At 40.8% G+C, this 25,335-nt stretch overlaps 1 protein-coding gene across 2 annotated transcripts in view; it reads right to left on the bottom strand.

Moving 5' to 3' along the window:
• Window positions 1-25,335, bottom strand: part of LOC122552723 (tetratricopeptide repeat protein 7A-like) — a 417,993-nt gene that overhangs the window by 223,208 nt on the left and 169,450 nt on the right. For both annotated transcript variants that reach the window (XM_087991260.1, XM_043695623.2), the window contains exons 12-15: window positions 19,775-19,892; window positions 17,335-17,392; window positions 3,537-3,609; window positions 1,250-1,410 (exon numbers count right to left, since the gene is read on the bottom strand). In XM_087991260.1, the coding sequence (XP_087847386.1) occupies window positions 1,250-1,410; window positions 3,537-3,609; window positions 17,335-17,392; window positions 19,775-19,892 (410 nt within the window). The remainder of the gene's footprint in view (window positions 1-1,249; window positions 1,411-3,536; window positions 3,610-17,334; window positions 17,393-19,774; window positions 19,893-25,335) is intronic.

A 25,335-nucleotide genomic window follows, 5' to 3' on the forward strand; every position in this document is an offset into this window, starting at 1 on the left:
TTAATGAAGTCTCCCAGAAATATTTTCCCTGTTAGACTGGAATTACTCATGTCTTTAACTTATCAAATACTTAGCTACTTTTGATTATGATGCCTCCAACTCTCTGATCCAGAATTTGTTGTCTCAGCCCTGTTACGTTTATTTTGCTCGCTATCCCTTTTGGCATCCTTGCACTATGACAGCGATACCAAATCAGAGCAGTTTTAAAAAGAAATTCTTGTCCTTTTCTGGTTCATTTACTGTGCCGTTTAAAGTTTCCTTTTTACAAGGAAATTTTAGTTTTGAATCATAAATCCCTGATGTCTGTTCACTCGCTGTTTGATCTCTAGACTCAGGACTGCTGCTACAGACTACTATCTCACGTGCAACCTGCACCTCTGCCTGAGAGCTGAAGTTTCCTGCTGCTCCAGCACACGTCTTAGTAGGTCTGAAATGCTTTCTGTTGTTCTTTTAAAAATTCTTCAGTGTTGAATATTTCCACAAGGTTTTCTCTTGAGTTCCACTGATAATCTTTGCAGTGCTGCTTTCCAGTCTGCATGAGTAACTAGCTCGGTTTCAGATGCAAAAGAAATCACTACAGCTGATTGTCATGTAGAAAGAAGCTAAGCAAATCTTCAGATCATCTCAGATGCTCATCATATTGGATATGGTAATGTTAAATACCATATTACGTATGGTGCCACCAATATCTTCTAGGCTATATTCTTCCAGTACTCATGTGGTCTAGCATAAATGAGAATTTCTGGTCTAACTAGAAAAGTCACTTGAAGTAAACAAGATTAAGTTTATTGCATCCCTGCAACTATGTACGTATCACAAGGATATGATATACATTATTACAGAGACTGTTAGACAGAGCTGTTCTTAGGTCTGACCCTTCAATGTCCTTAATTACTCTCCCCACCAGTCCCCATGAAATCACCACTATGGATGGTACATATCCACTCAATCAATATTTATTGACACTTTCAGATTCATATGCAACAGTGGAGACTTTTGGCAGTGATAGTTCCAAGATAATTTTCTGTAGGTTTATTATACCTTGCTAATAGTTTAAATTATTCATATATTGTATTTCCAAATATTATCTTACAGCAATATATCTAATTCTCTTTTGAATGAATCACGCTTTCTCACAACTGATCCTATAGGTACTGGGATGGAGATTTGGAAAGATAATAATCATAGATATCTGAACATCTCATCAAATGTAAGCAACTAATATACAAATAAACTTCGGAGTTAATACCTGAAGTTTTCTGGATATTCACTGACTGCCATGTTGATGACCTCTAAAGCACGTTGATAATGTTTTTGGGCAGAAAACAGAAGCGCCAGCAAATGGAGAGAATGCATGTCATCATTCCTGAGTTTAAGTGCCACTTGTAATTGTTCAATAGCTTCAGAGATCTGCAAAAGAAATTTAAACACAGCAAAAATATTTACTATAGTGCACTTTCAGAGGAGATGAAAATCCCAAGTCTATTACCGTCAAACTCTGAATTATATAAACCAGCTTTACAATTAGTCAATTACAGATAAAAAAAACTTGTAATTGTATTCATCTGTTCTCGTGTCACAAATGCATTGGTTTCTGACTAATTCTTCAATATGGCAATTATTTAGCCAATCAAGGGGGAATAAAGGCAGGAACGAGCAACTTTAGGGGCATGTAGCACAATGGTAGTGTCCCTCCCTCTGGTCTAGAAGATCTGGTTTCAAGTTTGACTTCCCATAACATGTTGATTAAAAATAATGAGAACACTATTATAAGCTCTGGTTACAGAGGCATTAGGAGAGGATTAAAAAGACCTCTGCTGCCACCTGATGTATAGCATGGGGGAAGTGGGAGGAGGAAATAGATGATGAAAATAACTTTACTATAAATAGATTAACATGATATTTTTACGTTAAATTTACAAGAGGCAATAGATTCTTTTTAATAACACAACCAATTCAAAAATATGAAGTTGTTCAACATTGTCATTAAGCAAGCACAAGCTTCAAGAGGAAAGAAGGAGAACATGCCCCCATCTACATCAACAGAACTGACCTTGAGAGGGTGGAGAGCATTAAGTTCCTAGCAGTGACGAAAACTAACAACCTGTTCTGGACTTCCCACATAGATGTGACATTTAATAAAGCACAACACGCCTCTTCTTCCTCAGGCGGCTCAGGAAATTTGGCATGCCCATAAAGACCCTCACCAACTTTTATAGGTGCATCATCAAAAGCATACTGTCTGGGTGCACAACGGCCTGGTACAGTAACTGCGCTGCCCAGGACCGGAAGAAACAACAGAAAGTTGTGTGCACAGTCCAAACTATCATGGAAGCCAACCTTGCATTCAAGGACTCCATTTGCTACTGATCTGCTGACCTGATGAGTCTCTTTAAAACCTCCTGCAGTTTATGGTCATCTTCCTCAGTATTTACAACCCTGCCAATTTTCTTGTCATCTGCAAAGGTATTGATCATAGCCCCTATATATAAGTACTAATCATTAACATACATCACAAATAGCAATGGGTTCTGCACCTTGTGGAATAGCTTGTGGAATTATAAACAGATTTTAAATCACTCAAGCATCCCTCTACCATCACCTTTTGTTTCCTGCCTCTCAGCCAATTATGCATCCAATCTGCTACTTTGTCTTGGACATAGGCTCTTAAGTGAGGAAAAATGACCAAGTTTGTAAGCTAGTAAAGAAGCTGCCAATTACCCAGACGATTGCTAGAAATTTACTGCCTGTGTAAGCCCCTTGTGACCTTTTTGAATCGACAGTAACTAACGGCTTGAAATATGGTCTTCTTTTCCAATTACAAATTGGTGAGGAATGCTATGTTGCTGCATTATTGTTTTCTTGGGGATGATGGACAGCTTCTTCAAAACATATTACTTTGTTTCAGAGCTTTTAGCAGCGTTCAAAAACTTTGCAGGTTGTCATCCAAATAGCATTATGGATCTCTACTTTCAACCTTGCCTAACCTAACCTTATATTCACCACACCTCAAAACAAGCAGCTCAAACCAAGTTCATTTTATAACATTTTTGTCAGGTACTTTTTTTTTCCAGCTCCATAATGATACTGCTTCTGATTTGTGTAAATCCAAACTGTTTTGTACTTTGAATGATAAAGTTTTCTCATGCCACTATCAGTGGATTAGTTTAATTAACTGATTTGTATTTTAAAACAAGAAACTTGAGGTTTTTTAAAAAAAAATTCCTCTCACCAGCATTACCCCTCCCATTTCAGTTATCCTGAAGATAAAATCTTTTGAACTCCAAAAAAAAATCATGGTTTAAAACTCTTACAAAACTGCAAATTGAATATGAATGAACAAGCTTGCCTTGAAAGCTTTATTTACGTGTGAAACAATCTTCTATTTAGAAGGTTCAGATAAATCTTTATGACTGCAACTTGTTCATTACACTTAGCTTTCCAAGTGTTTTAACTGTCAATATCAATTGACCTAAAATTAAAGCTTAATAACAGAGAAATTGTGTTCACAGGAATAATATGCCAATGACACCTACCTGTCTGTTGAACGCCAACTGCAAGGAAAGGTATAGAGCAATTCGATGATCTTCACTATCCAAACTGTGAGCTCTATCATGAGAAAACACAATGAAGGAAACCCTAATAAGTTATGATGCTAAATGAAAAACATGACAAGAGTAAGAGTATATTCAATTCATAACAGCATTCTACAGATGATTTAATTCATTTACATGTAGTTTCTTGATATTTTCACTTTAAAATATCAAGTATTTTGCTTTTGTTATCAAAGAGTGTGACTACTGATATCTTATACTTAATGTAGTATTCCATATACATGAAATACACATATTTTATTCCATAAAATATACTGTCAATCTTGAATCAATCAACTGTCTGTCTGGCTCATTCCTATTTGCAAAACATATCAGAAGATATTAGTACATGTTAACAAACTGTAAACAGTATAATAAAGAATTTATTATCCATTCCCCCTAAGATGCTATATGAAATACTGAAAGCAAAAAGTTTACCTAAAATTACAGAATCTATTAAAGGGTCTTCATTTTTGTACTCTTGTTTTTAAAAGCCACAAGTCAGATTTTTAAAAAACTTTCCTGCTCTCTGTTGGAACACTACTATTGCAGCTTTTCGTTCAATATAAAAGGGAACACCTCCAGTGACCTTAAAGAAATTAAGATGCTTATGACGGGTGTTGGGTAGAAAATCAAATTATGAACCAAGAGGAATATTAAAGGTTCAGAGGGAAGTGAAAAAGCAAATAAGAGAAGCAAAGAGGAACTATGTGGTAAGGGCTGGCAGCCAAGATATGAAGATGTCCTGAAGTCTTCTATGACCATATAAACAGTAAAAGGGTGATATCAGGAAGAATAGGGCCAATTAAGGACCAAAAAGGGGACTTATACCAAGAGGCAGGAGGCATTCTGAGATGTTAAATAAATACTTTGCAATGGTCTTTGACAAAGAAACAGATGTTACGCAGGGCATGGTGATAGAGGAGGGAACTCAAGCACTAGAAGGTTTAAAAATTGATAAGGCAGAAGTGATGGATAGACTGTTGACCTCAAAAGTTGACAAAGCAATGGGACCAGATTAGATGCCTCCAAGGATATTAAAGGAAATGAGAGTGGAAATTGTTGGTGCACTGGCCACAATTTTTCAGTCTTTCCAAAACCCAGAGTGGTGGCAGAAGACTGGAAAATTACAAACATTATAGCCTTGTTCAAGAAACATTACAAGGTTAAGCCCTACAATTACAGACCAGTCAACTTAACATCAGTGGTGTGGAAGTTCCTTGAGACAACTATTTTGAGATAGAATTAGCAGTAACATAGAAATAGGTGGGTAGATAGGAAAAATCAGCATGGATTTCTAAAGGGGGATGTCCTGATAAACTAACTTGCTGGAGGTAACAGAAAGGCTCAGTCAGGCTAATGCTTTTGATGTGGTGCATGTGAACTTTCAGAAGATGCTTGATACAATGCTACACAACAGACTTATTAGGAATGTTCTGGGTGATGGAATAAAAGGGTCAGTAGCAACATTGGTACAAAATTGGCTGAGTGATAGGAAAAGAGAATAACGGCCAATGGATATTTTTTGGGCTGGAGGAAGATTGTAGTGGAGCACCCAGAATCAGTATTAGGACACTTGCCTTTCCTGATATATATTAATGATCTATATTTTGATATGCAGAGGGCAATTTCAAAGTTTACACAAAACTTGGAAGAAATATAAACTGTGAGGAGGACAGTGTAAAACTCCAGAAGGACATAGACAAGTTGGTGGAGTGGACACAATTTTCCTAGTGTCGTCTCACCAACACCTTGCATAACTGTAATTACCCTTCTTTACTTTTATAATCTAGACCTTATAATCCACTCTGAATGTCCAAAAGAAATCCTGAAGTTTTTTTTTTAGAAAAAGGAAGCAGAGTATCTGTTTAATCCAAATAAGTTGATCATTCAAATATGACAAAGAACTGTGGATGCTGGAGATCTGAAGCAAACAAGGAGGTCTCATAACTTTAACTCCAATTTCTCCAGCAATTTCTACACAATGGTGCCTTACACATTCCAAAGCTATTGAAATAGAGTCAGCTCATCTACAAAACTTAATAGAAACAATTAGCTTGGATTATCAATGACAGAAAACTGGAGAAAGTCAAACAGCGAAAAGGAGATCATTAAAGAGGGACAGAAGGAGTCAGATACAGAGAGAATGAAAGAAGGAGAAGGTAGTAGGAATTAGAGGAAGTGAAGAATAATGGAAAGAGGAAGGACAAGTGCATGAAGAAGGAATAAATGGTAAGTATTTATTGAGGAGAACATAGATGATATAGGAAATGAGAGCAGATGAAGGAACGACATGACAAAAGGAGAGAATGAAGGATTGAAAGAGGTAAAGTACAATCCAGATTTAAATGATATAAATTTATACTTTACGCTGGTAATTATCAGTCCAAAGGGGGTCTCATTACCGTTCAGAGAACCAGCAGTGAACTCCTGTCATGTGGTAGCCTGACGAAATCAAGACATCCTTCAAGCACTGAAATGACCATGTCAGTCCTTCCCCAGGACTGAGACTCCCAGAAGCAGAAATCCCACACATCAATAACTGCCAGTCAATCAGAAATTGGCAGCTCTTCATTGAAGTCAGCATTAGTAGGAACAGTGTGCGATGGTGGCAATGCACGCAGTAGAAGTCCAGGAACCTCATAGGATCCCAGATAAAACATGAATGAGTGGGATGGGAATTGAGAGAGAAGGGTTTCAGAAATAACAGCAGAGAAATGGCTTTCGGCAGCTTCCCATCCTGCCCAATGTCAAATCGCTCATTCAAGTGTAACGCATCTGATTACAAGGCACCTTCCCCAAGGAGTTCCTGACAAATTGAGCAGGGTTTGCTGGATGACCTTCTGAGGGGAGGGGGAATGCCAGGCTTACCCACATTAACCTCTAAGCCACCACTAAAAACAGGAGGCTCAATGATAATGAGTATCAAACTGTTCATCACAAGACTAATTGAGATACAGATGGTGGCACTCAGTACAGCCATAGAGTCACAGAGATGTACAGCCTGGAAACAGACCCTTTGGTCCAACTTATCCATGCTGATCAGATATCCCAAACCAATCTAGTCCCACCTGCTAGCACCCGCCCCATAGCCCTCCAACCCCTTCCTATTCAAATACCCATAGAGATGTCTTTTAAATTTTGCAATTGTACTCGCCTCCACCACTTCCTCTGGCAGCTCATTCCATACACGTACCACCCTCTCCCTTTCTGCCCACTCACTTAATCAGAAAGCTTTGCCACACCCTGAAGACTGAGGTAGGGCCTTTCATATAATTGGTCTCCCATAATTAAGTCAGTCATGCTATTGTTTCCTGTTGTGACAAGCTGAACTGAATCCAACCCAAAGAATCTCAAATGCCATATCAATGAACTTGGTTTCAAAATTATATGTCACACTTAAACTGAAGATATCAGCATCAGTAACCATACTAGTAATTTAAGGCTCACGGCTCAATACAGCAGTCAATTTATTTTATCGGATTCTCATCTTTGCATGTTTGGCCACACTTCACCTAATGGTCACTCCATCCCTGCTTCAGCTCATCTGTTGGTGAAACCCTCATCTATGCCTTTGTTACTATGCCTTCCAATCTTCTCTATTCCAATGCACAGCAGCACTTCCACTTCCACCCTCCATAAACTTGAAGTCATCAAAAATACTTAGTCCTATATCCTAACATGCAACACACTCCACTCTACATGTTGACTTACACTGCTTCCTACTCAGTCAATGCCTTAGTCCTAAAATTCCTATCCTCATTTTCAAATGACCATGGGGTTTGCCCTTTCCCATTTCTAGAACCTTCTCTACATGACTATGCTCTCGGATCGCTGTGCTCCACCAATTCTGTCCTCTTATGCATCCCCTACTTTAATTATGCCATTATCAGAACTTTTCAGCTGAGTCACCTCAAAGCTCTGGAATCCTCCTCCTGCAAAATCTCTCCACTTCTTTATTTCTCTCTCTCTCTTACATTAAGAAGCTTCTTAAAACCTATTTTTACAAATTAAATCTTTATGGCCTTTATATGGCTTAGTGTCAAATTTTGTTTGAAAATGCTCCAATGAAGTACATTTTACTATCTAAATAAGTTATGTCAATGCAAGTTGTCAAGGCTGCTTGGGTAAGTCCAAATTAACATACTTGGTAATGGAGGTTGGAACCAAGTCAACCCTCTGTGGCAAGATTGGTAACCTGATATCTGAACCATACAGACAGGTTCATAGTTTTCCAGGGTACATTGCTATTAATAAAATTAGAGGAACAGGGGTATGCTATACACGCCTTTGAGCTTGTTTCATCAATTATATCAAGACTATATACGCGTGAAACCTAAACTAAATAAAAATCTGTCCACTGGCAAAAGTGAGGACTGCAGATGCTGGAAACCAGAGTTTAGATCAGAGTGGTGCTGGAAAAGCACAGCAGGTCAGGCAGCGTCCGAGGAGCAGGAAAATCGACGTTTCGAGCAAAAGCCCTTCATCAGGGATTGTACTCTTTGCTACCTTCTCCCCAGCCCCACCTGCCCCCCATTTATCTCTCCACTCTGGAGACTCCTTGCCTCTATTCCTGATGAAGGGCTTTTGCTCGAAACGTCGATTTTCCTGCTCCTCGGACGCTGCCTGACCTGCTGTGCTTTTCCAGCACCACTCTGATCTAAACCCTAAAAATCTGTCCATCTGTGTCTTGAACATTTCAATCTTTCCACTATCAATAGCCTTTTAGGGAGTAAATCCCTTATCTCTATTACCATTTGCGTGAGAAAGTGCATCCAGGCAGCAACATAACACCATTTTCAAGACCATGTTTTGTGTTGGAAATTGGAGTCCTCTTTAAAACTGAAATTCTTTCTGTGTCTCATATTTAGTATTTTTTGTGTAGCCTGAATGTTGCAGTATTACCACTAACAGTGTTACAGCCTACTGCAAATATAAACTAATCTTTCGTATGTGAAAACAGAGGAAAAGGTATAAGTTTAGGGCTCAAATCAAAGATTTATCAGGCACAGTGCTACCCTATTATGAATGTGACATTTTGAAAAATAAGACATTGTAGTTAAAAGTAATCAAAACTAACCTTCAAATGGAGGTGGGCAAGAGACAACGGTCATTCTGGCATTGTGAGTAGCAGTCCATGGTCATTTGCTAAGAGGGTTTAGACAGGTGGTTGACATAGCTTAAATGGCTCAGCACCGTTACAAGGTAAATCAACAAGGATAGGTAGGGAGGGACAGTCAGAAAAAGTTCCAGGGGATGAGCAACCATCTTCTTGAGGTAAGACCAGCAGTTCCCCTACGTGCATCCGAGGAAAGAACAAAGACTGCAGCTACCAAAGACCATAAAAGAAAGATTGCAAGACATTTGGGGCACGGTAATGCACTGCCTCGACACCTTCATTTTAGAGAATGGCGTGAGTATTTCCTTTCTTTGCTAAATTAATTAACAAACCATACATAAACTACAGTTTATTAAACTATTGGAAAATTACTACAAATTGTTGACTGCCTGCATTAGGTAACTGCAATAACAAATGCACCCAATTCAACTGAGGTATCAGAAGTGGGATATCAAAGAAGTCAAGGCTTCATTTTGAGAAGCTGGAAAGCAACAGTCATGTGTGTTGAGTAATTCCTAAGTGAAACAAGAGGTGTACAAAGGCATTGGCAAGCTAAAAGTTGTATTAGGAATAGTAGAACAATGTGACAGAGATTACAAGTCTATTTTTGATCAACCATCTAATTAAATTCAGAAGGGTAATCTTAAATTAAAAACAATCTGCAGTAAACTGTTCTGTGGTGCCCTTGAGTGTGTCTTGCAACTGAATACAAGGAGCCCAGGAAACAAGTTGCAACGCTACAATGGGAATACTGATCTCCTTCAGGAGTCCAGAACTAGAGGGCATAGGTTTAGGCTGAGAGGGGAAGATACAAAAGGGACTTGAGGGGCAACTTTTTCATGCAGACGGTGATGCATGTATGGAATGAGCTGCCAGAGGAAGTGTAGGGGGCTGGTACAATTGCAACATTTAAAAGGCATCTGGATGGGTATATGAATAGGAAGGGTTTAGAGGGAAATGGGCCAAGTGCTGGCAAATGGGACTAGATTAGGTTGGAATATCTGTTCGGCATGTTGGACTGAAGGGTCTATTTCCACACTGTACATCTCTATGACTCTATGACAGTGATAGCTTACATGCTTGATTATGATGAGAGATAGAAATATGCAATAAGCCATGCTATAAAAATAGAGGACATATTTGAACAGTGTCACTCTCTTATTAGATAGAAAGCTTCTGAACCATTACTTCTGCAATTGTTTTTACTTCCAGCACACCTAGACAAAAGTAGCATTTCATTAGCAATAATGATTACTCTTTATACCGAGTTTTAGTGGTTTTTGACTACCTACACATGCACATTCATTTATTGCACTCTTCCAATCTAAACTCCATTTGCCAAAGTCTTGCACACGTACTTATCTGATGTTCCTTCATAATTTTCTATTCCCATTAAACAACCTACCAATCAGGTTCAATGGAATGTTGGTCAGTAGACCTATTACTGAAGTCTGGAAATCTCCTCATTCAGCAGCAGAGATACTAAGTACTGCAAACGGTACAGGTTCTAGCAACATTCTAACAATAGTACTGAAGTCTGATGCTTCAGATCTTGTTGCACTTGAATATGGACTACTTTAGTATCTGAGGAGTTACAAATGGTACCAAACATTGATGTTCATTGATGGTTGCACATTCTCCCTGGTCAAGCTATTCTGGTATAGTTAGAACACTGGCAACTGGCCAACAATGTAGAAAATTGCTCAGGGATATCCTGTGCACGAAACGCAGGACAAATCCAACCCAGCCAATTACTGCCCCATCAGTCCACTTTCAATCATCAAAGTGGCATAAGTTATCATCAACAGTGCCATTAAGCAGCACCTGCTCAGCAATAACCTGCTCAGTGATGCCCAGTTTGAGTTCTGCCAAGGCTACTCAGCTCCTGACCTCATTACAGCCTTGGTTCAAATATGGACAAAAGAGCTGAATACCAGAGGGGAGATGAGAGTGACAGCCCTTGACACTAATAAAATAGGAATCACGGGAAAATTCTCTGCTGGTTGGAGTCATATCTAGCACGAAGGAAGAAGGTTGTAGTTGTTGGAGGTCAGTCATCCCAGCTCTAGGATATCGCTGCAGAAGATCCTCAGAGTAATGACCCAGGTCCAACTATTTTCAGCTACTTCAATGACCTTCCCTTCATCATAAGGTCAGAAATGGATATGTTCACTGATATTTGCACTATGTTTGGCACCATTCACAACTCCCTTTTTCCAAGTATGGTGATGGAGAGCACGAGGGGGCATAGCTTTAAATTGAGGGGTGATAGATATAGGACAGATGTCAGAGGTAGTTTCTTTACTCAGAGAGTAGTAAGGGTATGAAATGCTTTGCCTACAACGGTAATAGATTCGCCAACTTTAAGTACATTTAAGTCGTCACTGGATAAGCATATGGACGTACATGGAATAGTGTAGGTTAGATGGGCTTCAGATTGGTATGACAGGTCGGCGCAACATCGAGGGCCGAAGGGCCTGTACTGCGCTGTAATGTTCTATGTTCTATGTTCCCCAGATACTGAATTAATCCATGTTTAAATGGAACAAGATCTGGACAACATCCAGACTTAGTCATTCTTCAACATCAGTCCTTACAAGGTGGCGGATTTGTAGGCATCAACTTTTGTCAATAATAGCATTGCCATCTCTCCACACTCCTTCCTCTCGTTACATTAACAATCTTGGTGTTTTTGTAGCTCATTTACCGTTTCCCTCACCTCCCTTCAGAAAACAAATTCATTCCTTGGTCTAGTTCCCCCTCAGATTAATTACCAGCTTGCCTCTTCTCATGGAAAAAAAAAGTCAAAGCAACAGCAGTTTTAAAAGGGAGAAGAAGAGACAAAGGAAGCACATGGTGAGGACAGTGCAGGGAAGAGAGAGAGAGAGAGAGAGATAGATAGAGACAGAGAACCTTTGCTGTTTTGAATTCATGTATCATTGGACTTCGGAGTGTGTCTGGGAAAATTAACAAACAGTGAATTTCACAACTAATCTTGGAGGAACCTGTTTGGATGAAGTTCGCAACACAGAATCAGATAAGTGAATCGTTGTTTTAAGTCTGTCCAATACAAAGGCTGCAGTAGTGAGTAGAGTGGGTTCTTTCTTGACTATGTGTTTTTGGAGATATGTCTCTTGATTAAACTTAAAATATAAGCCATTACTATTAATTTAACCTGGGGCAGTGTTTTGTAGAGGAATAAGACGGTGTTATTTTCTGAGTCTGTAGATTGTGAAGGAGTAAAAAAGGCCTTTAGTACAGTGATATGTACTTCTTGTCAGATGTGGGAGTTTAAAGTGAGTTTAAATGTTACTGCGGATTATATCTGCCATAAATGCTGTTGGATGCGAATCTTATCAGATCGAATGAATCGGTTGGAGAGACAATTAGAAGCAATGAGGAATTTGCAACAGCAACAGTATGTGATGGATGGCAGTTATAGGAAGGGGGGAAAGTCTCAGATACAGTCACATAGATGGGTTAACTCCAGGAAAGGTAAGAGAGGTAAGCACCTAGGGCAGGTGTCTTTTCTGGATGTACCCATTTCAAACAGGTATGCTGTTTTGGAAAATGTAGGGGGTGATGGATTCTCAGGGGAACGTAGCACGAACAGCCAAGTTGCTGGTATTGAGACTGGCTCTAATGCAATGAGGGGTACGTCGGATTCCAAGAGATCAATTGTGTTAGGGGATTCTGTAGTCTGAGGTACAGATAGACATTTCTGTGGCCAGCAGCGAAAAAGAAGAATGGTGTGTTGTTTCCCTGGTGCCAGGATCAAGGATGTCTCAGGGCGGGTGCAGAATGTTCTCACGGGGGAGAAGGGCCAGCAAGAGGTCATTGTCCACATTGGAACCAATGACATAGGAAGGGAAAAGGTTGAAATTCTGAAGGGAGATTACAGAGAGTTAGGCAGAAATTTAAAAAGGAGGTCCTCAAGGGTAGTAATATCCGGATTACTCCCAGTGGTATGAGCTAGTGAGGGCAGGAATAGGAGGATAGAGCAGATGAATGTATGGCTGAGGGGCTGGTGTATGGGAGAAGGATTCACATTTTTGGATCATTAGAATCTCTTCTGGGGTAGAAGTGACCTGTACAAGAAGGACGGATTGCACCTAAATTGGAAGGGGACTAATATACTGACAGGGAAATTTGCGAGAGCTGTTCGGGAGGATTTAAACCAGTAAGGTGGCGGGGTGGGACCTGGGGAGATAGTGAGGAAAGAGATTAATCTGAGACTGGTACAGTTGAGAACAGAAGTGAGTCAAACAGTCAGGGCAGGCAGGGGCAAGGTAGGACTAATAAATTAAACTGCATTTATTTCAGTGCAAGGGGCCTAACAGGAAAGGCAGATGAACTCAGGCCATGGTTAGGAACATGGGACTGGGATATCATAGCAATTACAGAAACATGGCTCAGGGATGGGCAGGACTGGCAGCTTAATGTTCCAGGATACAAATGCTACAGGAAGAATAGAAAGGGAGGCAAGAGAGGAGCGGGGTGGTGTTTTTGATAAGGGATAGCCCATTACAGCCCTGCTGAGGGAGGATATTCCTGGAAATACATCCAGGGAAGTTATTTGGGTGGTTGGGTGGAACTGAGAAATAAGAAAGGGATGATCACCTTATTGGGATTGTATTATAGACCCCTTAATAGTCAGAGGGAAATTGAGAAACATAAGCCCTTCTTCAGGAATGAGGAAGGTTTGTCCAGCAGGCTAAGATAAAAGGTAGGGAGGAGGGACTTGGGGGAGGGGTGTCGGAAATGCGATAGGTGGAAAGAGGTCAAGGTGAGGGTATTAGGTCAGACTGGGGTGGGGGCGGAGAGGTCAGGAAGAAGATTGCAGGTTAGGAAGGCGGTGCTGAGTTCGATGGATTTGACTGAGACAAGGTGGGGGGAGGGGAAATGAGGAAACTGGTGAAATCCGAGTTCATCTCTTGTGGTTGGAGGGTTCCTAAGCGGAAGATGAGGCGCTCTTCCTCCAACTGTCGTGTTGTTGTGGTCTGGCGATGGAGGAGTCCAAAGACCTGCATATCCTTGGTGGAGTGGGAGGGGGAGTTGAAGTGTTGAGCCACAGGGTGGTTGGGTTGGTTGGTCCGGGTGTTTTTTTTTGTTTTTTTTTCTCAGAGAGGGGTAGGTCTGGAGGGATGGTGAAAACACGGCAGGACTGGGAGCTAGGACTTGGTGTGGGGCTGGAGTTGGGTGCGGGGGCGGGGTTAGGCCTGGGGGCGGGGACGGAGATTGGCATGGGGGCGGGGTTGGGCGTGGTGATGTTTTTTTTTGAAAGTATTTGGAAAGGCAAGGACTGATTCGGGATAGTCAACATGGCTTTAGTGTATGGGAAATCATGTCTCACAAACTTGATTGAGTATTTTGAAGAAGTAACAAAGAAGATTGATGAGGGCAAAGCAGTAGATGTGATCTATATGAACTTCAGTAAGGCGTTCGACAAGGTTCTCCATTGGAGACTGATTTGCAAGGTTAGATCTCATTGAATACAGGGAGAACTAGCCATTTGGATACAGAACTGGCTCAAAGGTAGAAGATAGAGGGTGGTGGTGGAGGGTTGTTTTTCAGCCTGGAGGCCTGTGACCAGTGGAGTGCCACAAGGATCGGTGCTGGGTCCTCTACTTTTTGTCATTACATAAATGATTTGGATGCGAGCATAAGAGGTACAGTTAGTAAGTTTGCAGATGACACCAAAATTGGAGGTGTAGTTGACAACGAAGAGGGTTACCTCAGATTACAACAGGATCTTGACCAGATGGGTCAATGGGCTGAGAAGTGGCAGATGGAGTTTAATTCAGATAAATACGAGGTGCTGTATTTTGGGAAAGCAAGTCTTAGCAGGACTTATGCACTTCATGATAAGGTCCTAGGGACTGTTGCTGAACAAATAGATCTTGGAGTGTAGGTTCATAGCTCCTTGAAAGTGGAGTCGCAGGTAGATAGGATAGTGAAGAAGGCATTTGGTATGCTTCCCTTTATTGGTCAGAGTATTGAGTACAGGAGTCGGGAGGTCATGTTGCGGCTGTACAGGACATTGGTTAGGCCACTGTTGGAATATTGCATGCAATTCTGGTCTCCTTCCTATCAGAAAGATGTTGTGAAACTTGAAAGGGTTCAGAAAGGATTTACAAGGATGTTGCCAGGGTTGGAGGATTTGCGCTATAGGGAGAGACTGAACAGGCTGGGGCTGTTTTCCCTGGAGTGTCGGAGGCTGAGGGGTGACCTTATAGAGCTTTACAAAATTATGAGAGGCATGGATAGGGTAAATAGGCAAAGTCTTTTCCCTGGGGTCGGGGAGTCCAGAACTAGAGGGCATAGGTTTAGGTTGAGAGGGGAAAGATATAAGAGAGACCTAAGGGGTAACTTTTTCACGCAGAGGGTGGTACGTGCCTGGAATGAGCTGCCAGAGGAAATGGTGGAGGCTGGTACAATTGCAATATTTAAGAGGCATTTGGATGGGTACATGAATAGGAAAGGTTTGGTGGGATATGGGCCAGGTGCTGGCAGGTGGGACTAGATTGGGTTGGGATATCTGGTCAGCACGGATGGGTTGGACCGAAGGGTCTGTTTCCATGCTGTACATCTCTATGACTATCTATAAGTCTTCACCTCCATTCCACTTAACCTGAATACTGCTTCTCACTTTGGTGGCCGTCTTCCAGGTCCTCTCCTCAACTTGGCCCAATTTTTAATCAAACACTCTAAACCTGCATAATGAAACCACAGAAAACCAGATGGGGCAATACTCCAGTGGGAGAATGCTGTGCCACCAGCGGTATCATGATTCAGGAGGCACATTAAACCATGGTACTATCCCTTCTCTCAGGGGGAGACAAGTGATCCCACTGCACTACTCCGAACAAAAATTAGAGGACTGAAGACTGATGCCCTCATCAATATTTACATCTCAATCAACATTATCATCTTGCTATTTATAGGAGCTTGCTCTGTGTAAATTGCCTGCTGCATATTCTACAGTGCAATGATGATTACACTTCAGAAGTTCTTTGCTGACAACTGAAGTACATTGAGACATCCAAATATCCTGAGAGAGGCAATATAATGCAATTCTTTCTTTTCCGAACTGCATTTGATGCTGGCTTCCTGCATGGCCAGAACATCAACTGATAGTCTAATATTAACAAAGAGCCTAATATTGACCCTATGCAAATGAGAAGGTTTAAACTGTCAATCATACTGTGCTAGTTCTTATACAGCTTGAGATTTAGCAGTGGAACACAAAAAAAAATTAATATTGGTGGAGTGAAATTGGTGTCTTAGTTCAGGCCCGTGCAAGATTCCACCTCGATTATCTATGAATTGTCACAATTGTACAAAAAACATTATGGAAGAAAATAGTTTTTCACATGAGTGATTTAAGTCTGGAATTCACTGAGCCATTCGTTAGATGATTACTGGAAGAAAGGCAAGTGCAAGGTACGATTGTTGGGAGTGATATTCTTCTCAGTAATAATGCACATTGGGACAGCTGGTGAACACCCAATGGCCTGAATGGCCTCCTTCTGCAATTCCCTACTTTCTGGATTTACAAATCACTGCTGAACAAAGAGACCTTGGAGTGCAGGTTCTTGGTTCCTTGAAAATGGAGTCACAGGTAGATAGGATAGTGAAGAAGGCGTTTGATAGGCTTTCCTTTATTGGACAGAGCACTGAGTACAGGAGTTGGGAGGTTATGTTGAAGCTGTACAGGACATTGGTTAGGGCAACTTTTGGAATATTGTGTGCAAATTCTAGTATTCCTCCTGTCAGAAGGATGTTGTGAAACTTGAAAGAGTTCCGAAAAGATTTGCAAGGATGTTGTTAGGGTTGGAGGCCTTGAGCTATATGGAGACGCTGAATAGGCTGGGGTTGTTTTCACTGGAGCATCGGAGGTTGAGGGGTCACGTTATAGCAATTTATAAAATCATGAGGGGCAAAATCTTTTCCCTAGAATAGGGGAATCCAAAACTAGAAGGCATAGGGTTAGAGCTTGGAGGGGAAAGATTTAAAAGGGACCCAAAGGGCAACTTTTTCACGCAGAAGACAGTGCGTGTAATGAATGAGCTGCCAAAGGAAGTGGTATAGGCTGGTACAACTACAACATTTAAAAGGCATCTTGATGGGTACATGAATAGGAAGGGTTTAGAGAGACATGGGCCAAGTGCTGTCAAATGAGACTAGATCAGGTTAGGTTAGGATATCTGGTCAGCATGGACAAGTTGGTCTGAACAGTCTGTTTCCATGCTGTACACCTCTATGACTCTATGACCTGGAAAAATGCAGACTACTGCTGTATTTGATGCCTACAGCTTGACAGACCACATCTAAATTCAAAGGACAGAGACTAGTCAGTGTAACAAGCTAATGTCTAGTTTTCCAAATTTTTGGTAGCAGTTGAAGACTAACGAGCAGAAGTTTCCTTGGCCCATTGCAGAAAATAACACATCAAATCCACACTACAGTGTTACTGTAATTGGTTCTGATAGTTTAATATCAATGAAATGTAACCATTCAGTGTTGATATAAATTTCTCCTAATCAGTAAACTGCCAGCAGTGTGCTTTTTGAAATCTCAATTCTGGTTTATTCTGAAGTAAAATTAAATATACAGCCTTACCTTCTGAGAGCTTTCAATGCTTTCTTGTGGAGCTTATCTCGGGTGCTCCTTAGCGGAGCTGTACAGTAATGAAACAAGAGTTAGAATGATTAATCAACTTCAAATAAAAACCAAATTCTGTGAACTATGGAAATGCCTTACTCAGCTAGAGACATTTTCTCTTTTTATCAATGTGCGTTAAACTCAATAAAAAGTCGCTACTCAGTTGGTAACACACACATCTCTGAATCGTAAGGTTCTGGGTTCAAACCTCATTCTATGCTTAAACATAAAAATGAAGTCTAACCCTCCAGTCTAATATTAAGACGTTTTCAATCAATAGAACAAAAATAGATTACATCTGATTATATCCATCAAATTAATGTTTGTGGGAGTTCACTGTGTGCAAACAGTCCATCACATTTATTAATAAAGCAGTGACTATATTTCAAAAGTACAGGTACACAATCCTTTCCCCGAAATCTGAAAAGCTCCAAAATCTGAAGTTTTTCTCGTAACAAGGTTGTTTGGTGTGCAAACAGTTAACCCAACTCCAAACCCACTCAACCCACATCACAGAGATGTGACGTGGCAGCATGGCCCAGCGCTTGTTGTGCTCACAGGTGCATCTGTTATTTGGTAAGATTTTTTTTATTTCACCGAGAAACTGTCACTTACTCCGGAATCCAAAATACTCTGAATTCCGAAAACCAGCTGGCCTCAAGGGTTTCAGATAAAGGATTGCGTACCTGTACTTCAAAGACTATAAAGTACAGGGCTGGCAAAATACACAATAAAAATTCAAGTCTGTTTGTTTAACTGCATTACTTTCGTGCCCAAAACAATGAGCAGTGTGGTGTAACAGTACATTTTTTTTACTTTCCACCTATATAATCTTGATAAAAAAATTCTAGTTGAATTCTCCTCCACTCATGTCCCACAGCAGAAATTCTGAGAGCATACTATGAGGAGTGATCTATACTTGCAACTTAGTTTGGGCACAGCTGCAGCACTGATATTTAAGGAGCCTTGGAGAATTTTTGCAGTTCAGCTTGTAGATGATACACATTACTGCCATTGAGTATCGGAGGTTGAAGGAGAGAATGTTTATGGATGTGTTTCCAATCAACAGGCTGCCTTGACCTGGATGGTTTTAAGCTTTTTGAGTGTTTTTGGATCTGCACTCATCCAGGGAGGTTGGGATTACCCATTGCACTCCTGCCTTTGTTAGTGGAGTCAGAAGGTTAGTTGCCACAGGATTCCTAGCCTCTGACCTACTCTTGCAATCACAGTATTGCCATTGTTAGTGCAGTCCAGTTTCCGGTCAATAGTAGCCCCCAAGATATGAACTCTTGGAGGTGGTTCAGCAATGGCAATGTGATGTGGTGATGGGTAGGTTCTCCCTTGTTGGAGATGTTCACTGCCTGGCACTTGTGTGGTTCAAATGCTACTTGCCACTTGACAATCCATGCCTGCCTATTGTCCAGATATTGCTTCATTTAGACATAGACTGCTTCAACATCTAAGGAGTCATGACTGGCGCTGAACATTGTATAATCATCAGGGAACATCCCCACTTCGAACCTGATGAAGGGAAGATCATTGCCCACAGTGGGGAATGTCTGCAGAGATATTCTGGAAGTAAAATAACTGACCTCCAACAACTACAATTATCTTCCTATGAGCCAGATATGGCACCAGCTAGCGTAAAGTTTCCCCCCCCCCCCCCCCCAAGTGCCACTGACTCTAGTTTTGTTAGGGCTTCTGGCAAATGCAGCCTTCATGTCAAGGGCTGTCATTTTCCCCTCATCTCACGTGTTCATCTCTTTTGGGCCAAGGCTTTAGTATCTGAGGCCTGACAGAGGTAGTGGAAGTTGAGAGGTCTCATCAGGATGCCAAGCTGCAAAGCCTTCTGAATTCACTTGGTCCTCCATTTCCTAGCAGGACCCTGATCTTCAGGAAACCCGGCTAACAATTGATGCAGTTGTAATACTTGTGACAATGGAGATTTGCAGCTTTATTATCATGTTTCAAGTTTCTTTTTGGGCTGGGGAGTGGGTTAGTCACCCACCAATCAGCCCCTGTTAAAGTCCGAGTTGGCGATTTAATGGCGGGTTTGAATGGACAAACAGATTTCCTAACTGAAACTGCAAGCACTCACCACCCAACCTTAATGATCAGCAATCCTGGATTAAAATTCCTGCCCACAGTCAACCCCAGTCCCCAGGAATCTGGGATAGCTTGTGGGTTGGGATTAATCAAAGAACATAGGAGAAAAGACAAAAACAAAACTTATTTTAAAATAGCTACATTGAAATAATGCATTTTCAGAAACATTTCACAATAATATTTAGAAGGGGGCATCCAACTGAGCACCTGCCTTTGTCTGCACCAACACAAGCAGTGGAAGCATTCTCTTTGATCTGATGCTGTAATTGCACAGTTCTGTACACCACCTTACCATCTGTAGCTTGGAGACTGTAGACCAGCCCTAGGCCCAGATAACCCTTGCTGAGAAATTCACCCGCTTCTTCTCCCATGGTTGTTACAATCTTGCAAAACCACTTTCCTTGTTCAAGCTGCAAAAAAATCATCACAACCCACAAATGTAAGAAACATCATGTTAGACTATTTATCAAGTGCTGTAAAGTTAAAATTCACTTCGGGTTTCTGTTCTTACACTTCAGGCTAATGTCACAAAGAGTAAGGAGCACAGACATGATCAGTAAGGAAGGTGCTATGCCCTGAAGAGGCATAAAATGGTACTGGTTTTCCTTGGAGAAATAAAACATTTTAACTGCATTACACAGGATATATGGCTCAGAATAATGCCATTTAGCCTAACCAGTCTGCTGGCATTAATGTGTTATGTATGCATCTTGCCATCATTCCTCAGTTAAAACTATCACATGAACTCTGTTCCCTTCTCACTTATTTGCTCGTTTAGTATTCCCCTAAAATACATATTACACTATTCAATTCAATCACTTCTTGTAGCAGTGAGTTTCTTATTCTTACCATTCCTTTGGGCTGTTTTTTTTTCAGAATTCCCTATTGGACATCTTGGGGACTACCTCATATTGATGAGCTCCAGTTATAGTCTTCCCAACAAGAGGAAATATTCTCTTTATATCCACTCTATTAAAACCTTCAAAATTTTAAATACTTCTATTAGATTACCCCTCAACCTTCATTTTCCAAGAAAAGAGACTCAGACTGTCAATACTTTCCAGAAATGGATTCCCATGCACTTCTGGTATTGTTCTTGTAAAATCATCTCCATGCCTTTCTCCAGTACCTCTACAATACTTTTGATGCCCTGGTGACCAGAACTACAAACATGAGAGTGTCAAAACAAGATCTGAAGTTTTAACCTAACTTCTCTCATTATCAGTACCATCGCATCGAACCAGAAATAACTTTCCAGACATTAAACCAAGTGCTTGGTTTGCTTTACTTACCTACCTATGGTGCAGCTTTTAGTGGCTGGCATATTTCTACTCTAAGATCCCCTTATTCTTCTACATCACCTATATTTGCATTTTCCAAGTAATATGATCATCCCATTCCCTCAATCAAAATGTACTCCCTCACATTTATTTACTTTAAATTTCATTTGCTACTTTGCAAATATCCTTATGTATTCTTCTGTATTGACAGTTAATGTCTCTTTTCCCATCACTGCCTTCCTTTTCTTGTTAATGTGTCTGCGAAACACTTTACTTCTTGTCTTAGGTTCCTTGATAATTTTATAGCTCTTTGCCTTCCGAACAGCTTTCCTAATGTTTTAACCTAATATCTTTGAAATGTCAAGATGAAATGTTGGCTAATCTAGATGTTGTGAGGAAAATAGAAAGCTTCTATATACGTAGTTTATGGCCCTCTTCTTTGTACTCGGTTACTCAGCTTAAACATTAGATTATTAAAGAAAGATGGTTCAATGTGGCTTCACAATTGCATATTGGAACGTTTGCTGATATGTTTCTAGTCCTGTCTGAAGTCAATCAGCAAAACATCAGTGGAACCAAAATGTTTTATTACATCCTCATAAGCATTTGAGAAAATAAACTAAATGATGGAAACAACAGACATGTTTCACTGAACTATTAAGTAACATTATAATCTAAACAAATGGCCATCAGCAAGCAAAGGGTGTGCATTTTTCAAAAAGGACCTCAGCTGATAGGTGTGTCAGGTTAACATTTTATGGAGTGCTTCAAACTAATATGCTTTTAAAATGACTGAGTGACAGCTGGCTGTTACTGCTGCTGGGTACAAATACCAGTGAGTAGTTCTGTTGGTCTGGTACTCACATGGCTGCCAGTCACAGCATCTAAGTTGACAAGCCTGAACAGCTTGTCTAAAGAAGTCTAACACGCACAAACAATAAACATGTCTAAAACAGAAATAACAATAAACAGAATAAACAGAAATACTGCAGAAACTCAGCAGATCTGGCATTTGTGGAGAGAGAAACATTTTGAGTCCTTCTTCAGAACACATGAAAGTTACATTTGGTACTGAAGCCACAGCCAAGGTGAATAGCAGGTTCAGAATGTAGAAAGGTGAGTGACAAGATTTTTTCAAATATATTTGTGGGATTTTGGGCTAGGCCACCACTAAATGCCTTAACAGCTATTAAGAATCAACCATAAATTCATCTACCCAGAACACTGGCCATTCTGGATTGCTAGTACAGTGGCATTAACAAAACATTACCACCTCCGCTCAGTACAATCATGTATAATCTTCCTGGAGATGGCTAATAAGAAGCCACCTCCAAGATGTATACAATTAGGGATGGTGGGTATGTGCTGGAAGCAGCCAGCTGTATCTTCAAGAGTGATGTGTGCTACTCAAGTGTATGGCGAGGGTCAGGGCACTATAAGATGAATGTGTGCCACAAATGCTGAAAGCAGCATACAAATGTCAATGACCAGAACTGTAGATCCATCTCGCAAGGTTTGTGAAAGTTTGTAGCTCAGGTTGAGGTTTAGGGTGTAGGTTTGCTCGCTGAGCTGTAGGTTAGATATCCAGAAGTTTCATTACCTGGCTAGGTAACATCATCAGTGGCAACCTCCAAGTGAAGCGAAGCTGTTGTCTCCTGCTTTCTATTTATAACTTTCTCCTGGATGGGGTTCCTGGGGTTTGTGGTGAAACCCCAGGAACCCCATCCAGGAGAAAGTTATAAATAGAAAGCAGGAGACAACAGGTTCGCTTCACTTGGAGGTCGCCACTGATGATGTTACCTAGCCAGGTAATGAAACGTCTGGATATCAAACCTACAGCTCAGCGAGCAAACCTACACCCTGTAGATCCATCTGTTTGTTTATTGTTTTTTTCTTGTTTGTTGTTTCATGGGATGTGAAAGGCCAGGATTTGTGGCCTATTCTTAACTGAGTAGTGTTAACCAACTTGCTTAAATCACTGTAGTATATGTATTGTTAAAAAGAGGGTTTCAAGTTTTTGACACAGCAGAATTGAAGTGATATTGTTGCAAATCAGGATAGTGAGTAGCTTGGAGGAAACTTGCAAGTGATGTTTGCGTGTATCTACTGTTGTATCATTATTGGTGGCTGAGGCTGTGGTTTTGGAAGGTGCTATCAAGGGTTGCTTGACAGGTTGCTGCACTGCAACTTGTGGATGGTACAATATGCCATAGTGTGACAGGTGCGATGGTTCAGATGCCAATCAAGTTGGCTGCTTTGCACTGGATGATATAGAGCTTCATGAATATTGATAGTGCAGAACTTCAACATTCAGGCAAGTGTAGAGTATTCCATCACATTCCTAACCTGTGCCTTGTAGATGCTTTGTGGGATCAGGTCACACCATAGCATTCCCAGCTTTTGACATGCTCTCGTGGTCAAGATATCTATTTGGCAGGGTTAGTTAGGTTTCTGGTCAGTGGTAACCCCAGGACTTTGATGGCTATGGCAATGCTTTTCAATATCAGGTTAGCTTAAAAATACGGGGTAGACCATTTAGGACAGAGATGAGGAGAAACTTCTTCACCCAAAGAGTGGTGGCTGTGTGGAATGCTCTGCCCCAGAGGGCAGTGGAGGCCCAGTCTCTGGATTCATTTAAGAAAGAGTTGGATAGAGCTCGCAAGGATAGTGGAATCAAGGGTTATGGAGATAAGGCAGGAACAGGATACTGATTAAGGATGATCAGCCATGATCATATTGAATGGTGGTGCAGGCTCGAAGGGCAAAATGGCCTACTCCTGCACCTATTGTCTATTCTTTGATGTTGAGAGACAGCCACTTGTGCAGCAAATGATTTTTTTTTGTTCACTCATAGGAAGTGGACATCATTGGCTGGCCAGCACATATTGCCTGCCCCTAGTTGCCCTTGAGAAAGTGGTAGTGAGCTTTCTGTTAAACTGCTACAGTTTACATGCTGTAGGTTGACCCACAATTCCAGGATTTTGACCCAGCAACATTGAAGGAATGACACTATATTTCCAAATCAGGATGGTGAATGGTTTGGAAGGGATATTGCAGGTGATGACAGTATTGTACGCCATGTATAAGCTCCAGCTTGAACGCTGTATAATTCATGTGCCTGTGGACACAGACTACTTCAGTATCTGAGGAGACACAAAAGGTGCTGAACATTGTGTAATTATCAGAAAACATACAACTTCTGACCTCATGGTGGAGGGAAGGTCATTGATGAAGTGATCAAAAATGGTTGAGTATACGGCACTACCCAGATGAATCCTATAGCGTTGTCCGGAGACTGACTTGTGCCTGCCACTAAACACAACCGTCATCCTTTTTGCTAGATGTGACTCCAGCAGAGGAGACTGTTCTGCCCGATTCCCAACTTTTTGATGCTCTGATTGGTCAACTGCTGCCTTGATGTCAAGGGTAGTCAATTTCATGTAATTTCCTGGTTGTGGATGTATTGAATTAAATTAATTTGTTTATTTAAAAGAAAACACTACAAGTTCATTGCATTACACTCCAACCATACACTGTATTCTCATGTCCTGTGAAGAGTCAAACTGCAGACACTGTGGAGGACCCATGCCTCTCCAGCAAACTCTCACTACCTTAGAAAATGCTGGTTAATGGGTTCTTTGTTGGCCTTAGTTAGCTTTCGACTGCTGTGGATGAGTTGCTATCCAGGCATGCTACCCAACTCTGGGGAAACCAAGTGCCCAGAGGAAGCATTGAGGAACTAGCCCAAAACGTTATTCCTGAATTTCTGTGGCCCCTATCCCAAACCTCCCAAAACAGTCAGAAAAGTTCCATATAAAAGAATTAGTGCAGCTAAAATATGTTCAAAAAAAGGGAGAAGTACCCACAAAAGAGTGCAAGATGAATTGAAATAAACCAGCAAATTAAATATGACTGAAAATTATAAAACTGCTTAGACTAAAATACAGTTAATGCTGCATAAAAATGAAAGTGAGAGAATGGGATAAAAACATCAAAATGTCTCATTCAAAGCAGGAGTGGGCCAATACCAATAGTTTGTAAGGAATTTTACTGAATTTCATTATTCTATTAAAATATGCATTCACTTGAAATAACCAGTGGTTTGAATGGAAATTGCCAAGATTTCATTCACTTGCATCTTCTCCTCATCAATAATTCAACTATTAACTGTTCTTATCCAAGTTTACTTGCCACCTCATCATGCTGTAGATTAGTCTGCAATACAATTATTTATTCTCCTATTTTCATATTCAAAATGGAGCTAGGTTGACTGGTTAAAAAGATACTTCCTTTCATTTGCCTTTCCAATATTGGTCAGAACATTGAGTACATGAGTTGGGAGGTAATGTTGCGGCTGTATAGAACGTTGGTTAGGTCACTTTTGGAATATTGCGTGCAATTCTTGTCTCCTTCCTATTGAAAGGATGTTGTGCAACTTGAAAGGGTTCAGAAAAGATTTACAAGGATGTTGCCCGGGTTGGAGGATTTGAGCTATAGGGAAAGACTAATAGGCTGGGACTATTTACCCTGGAGCGTCGGAGGCTGAGGGGTGACCTCATAGAGGTTTATAAAA

Source organism: Chiloscyllium plagiosum, unplaced genomic scaffold (assembly GCF_037043375.1).
Source record: "Chiloscyllium plagiosum isolate Xiang-an unplaced genomic scaffold, Cpla_swu_hap1 HiC_scaffold_10, whole genome shotgun sequence".
Lineage (NCBI taxonomy): Eukaryota > Metazoa > Chordata > Chondrichthyes > Orectolobiformes > Hemiscylliidae > Chiloscyllium > Chiloscyllium plagiosum.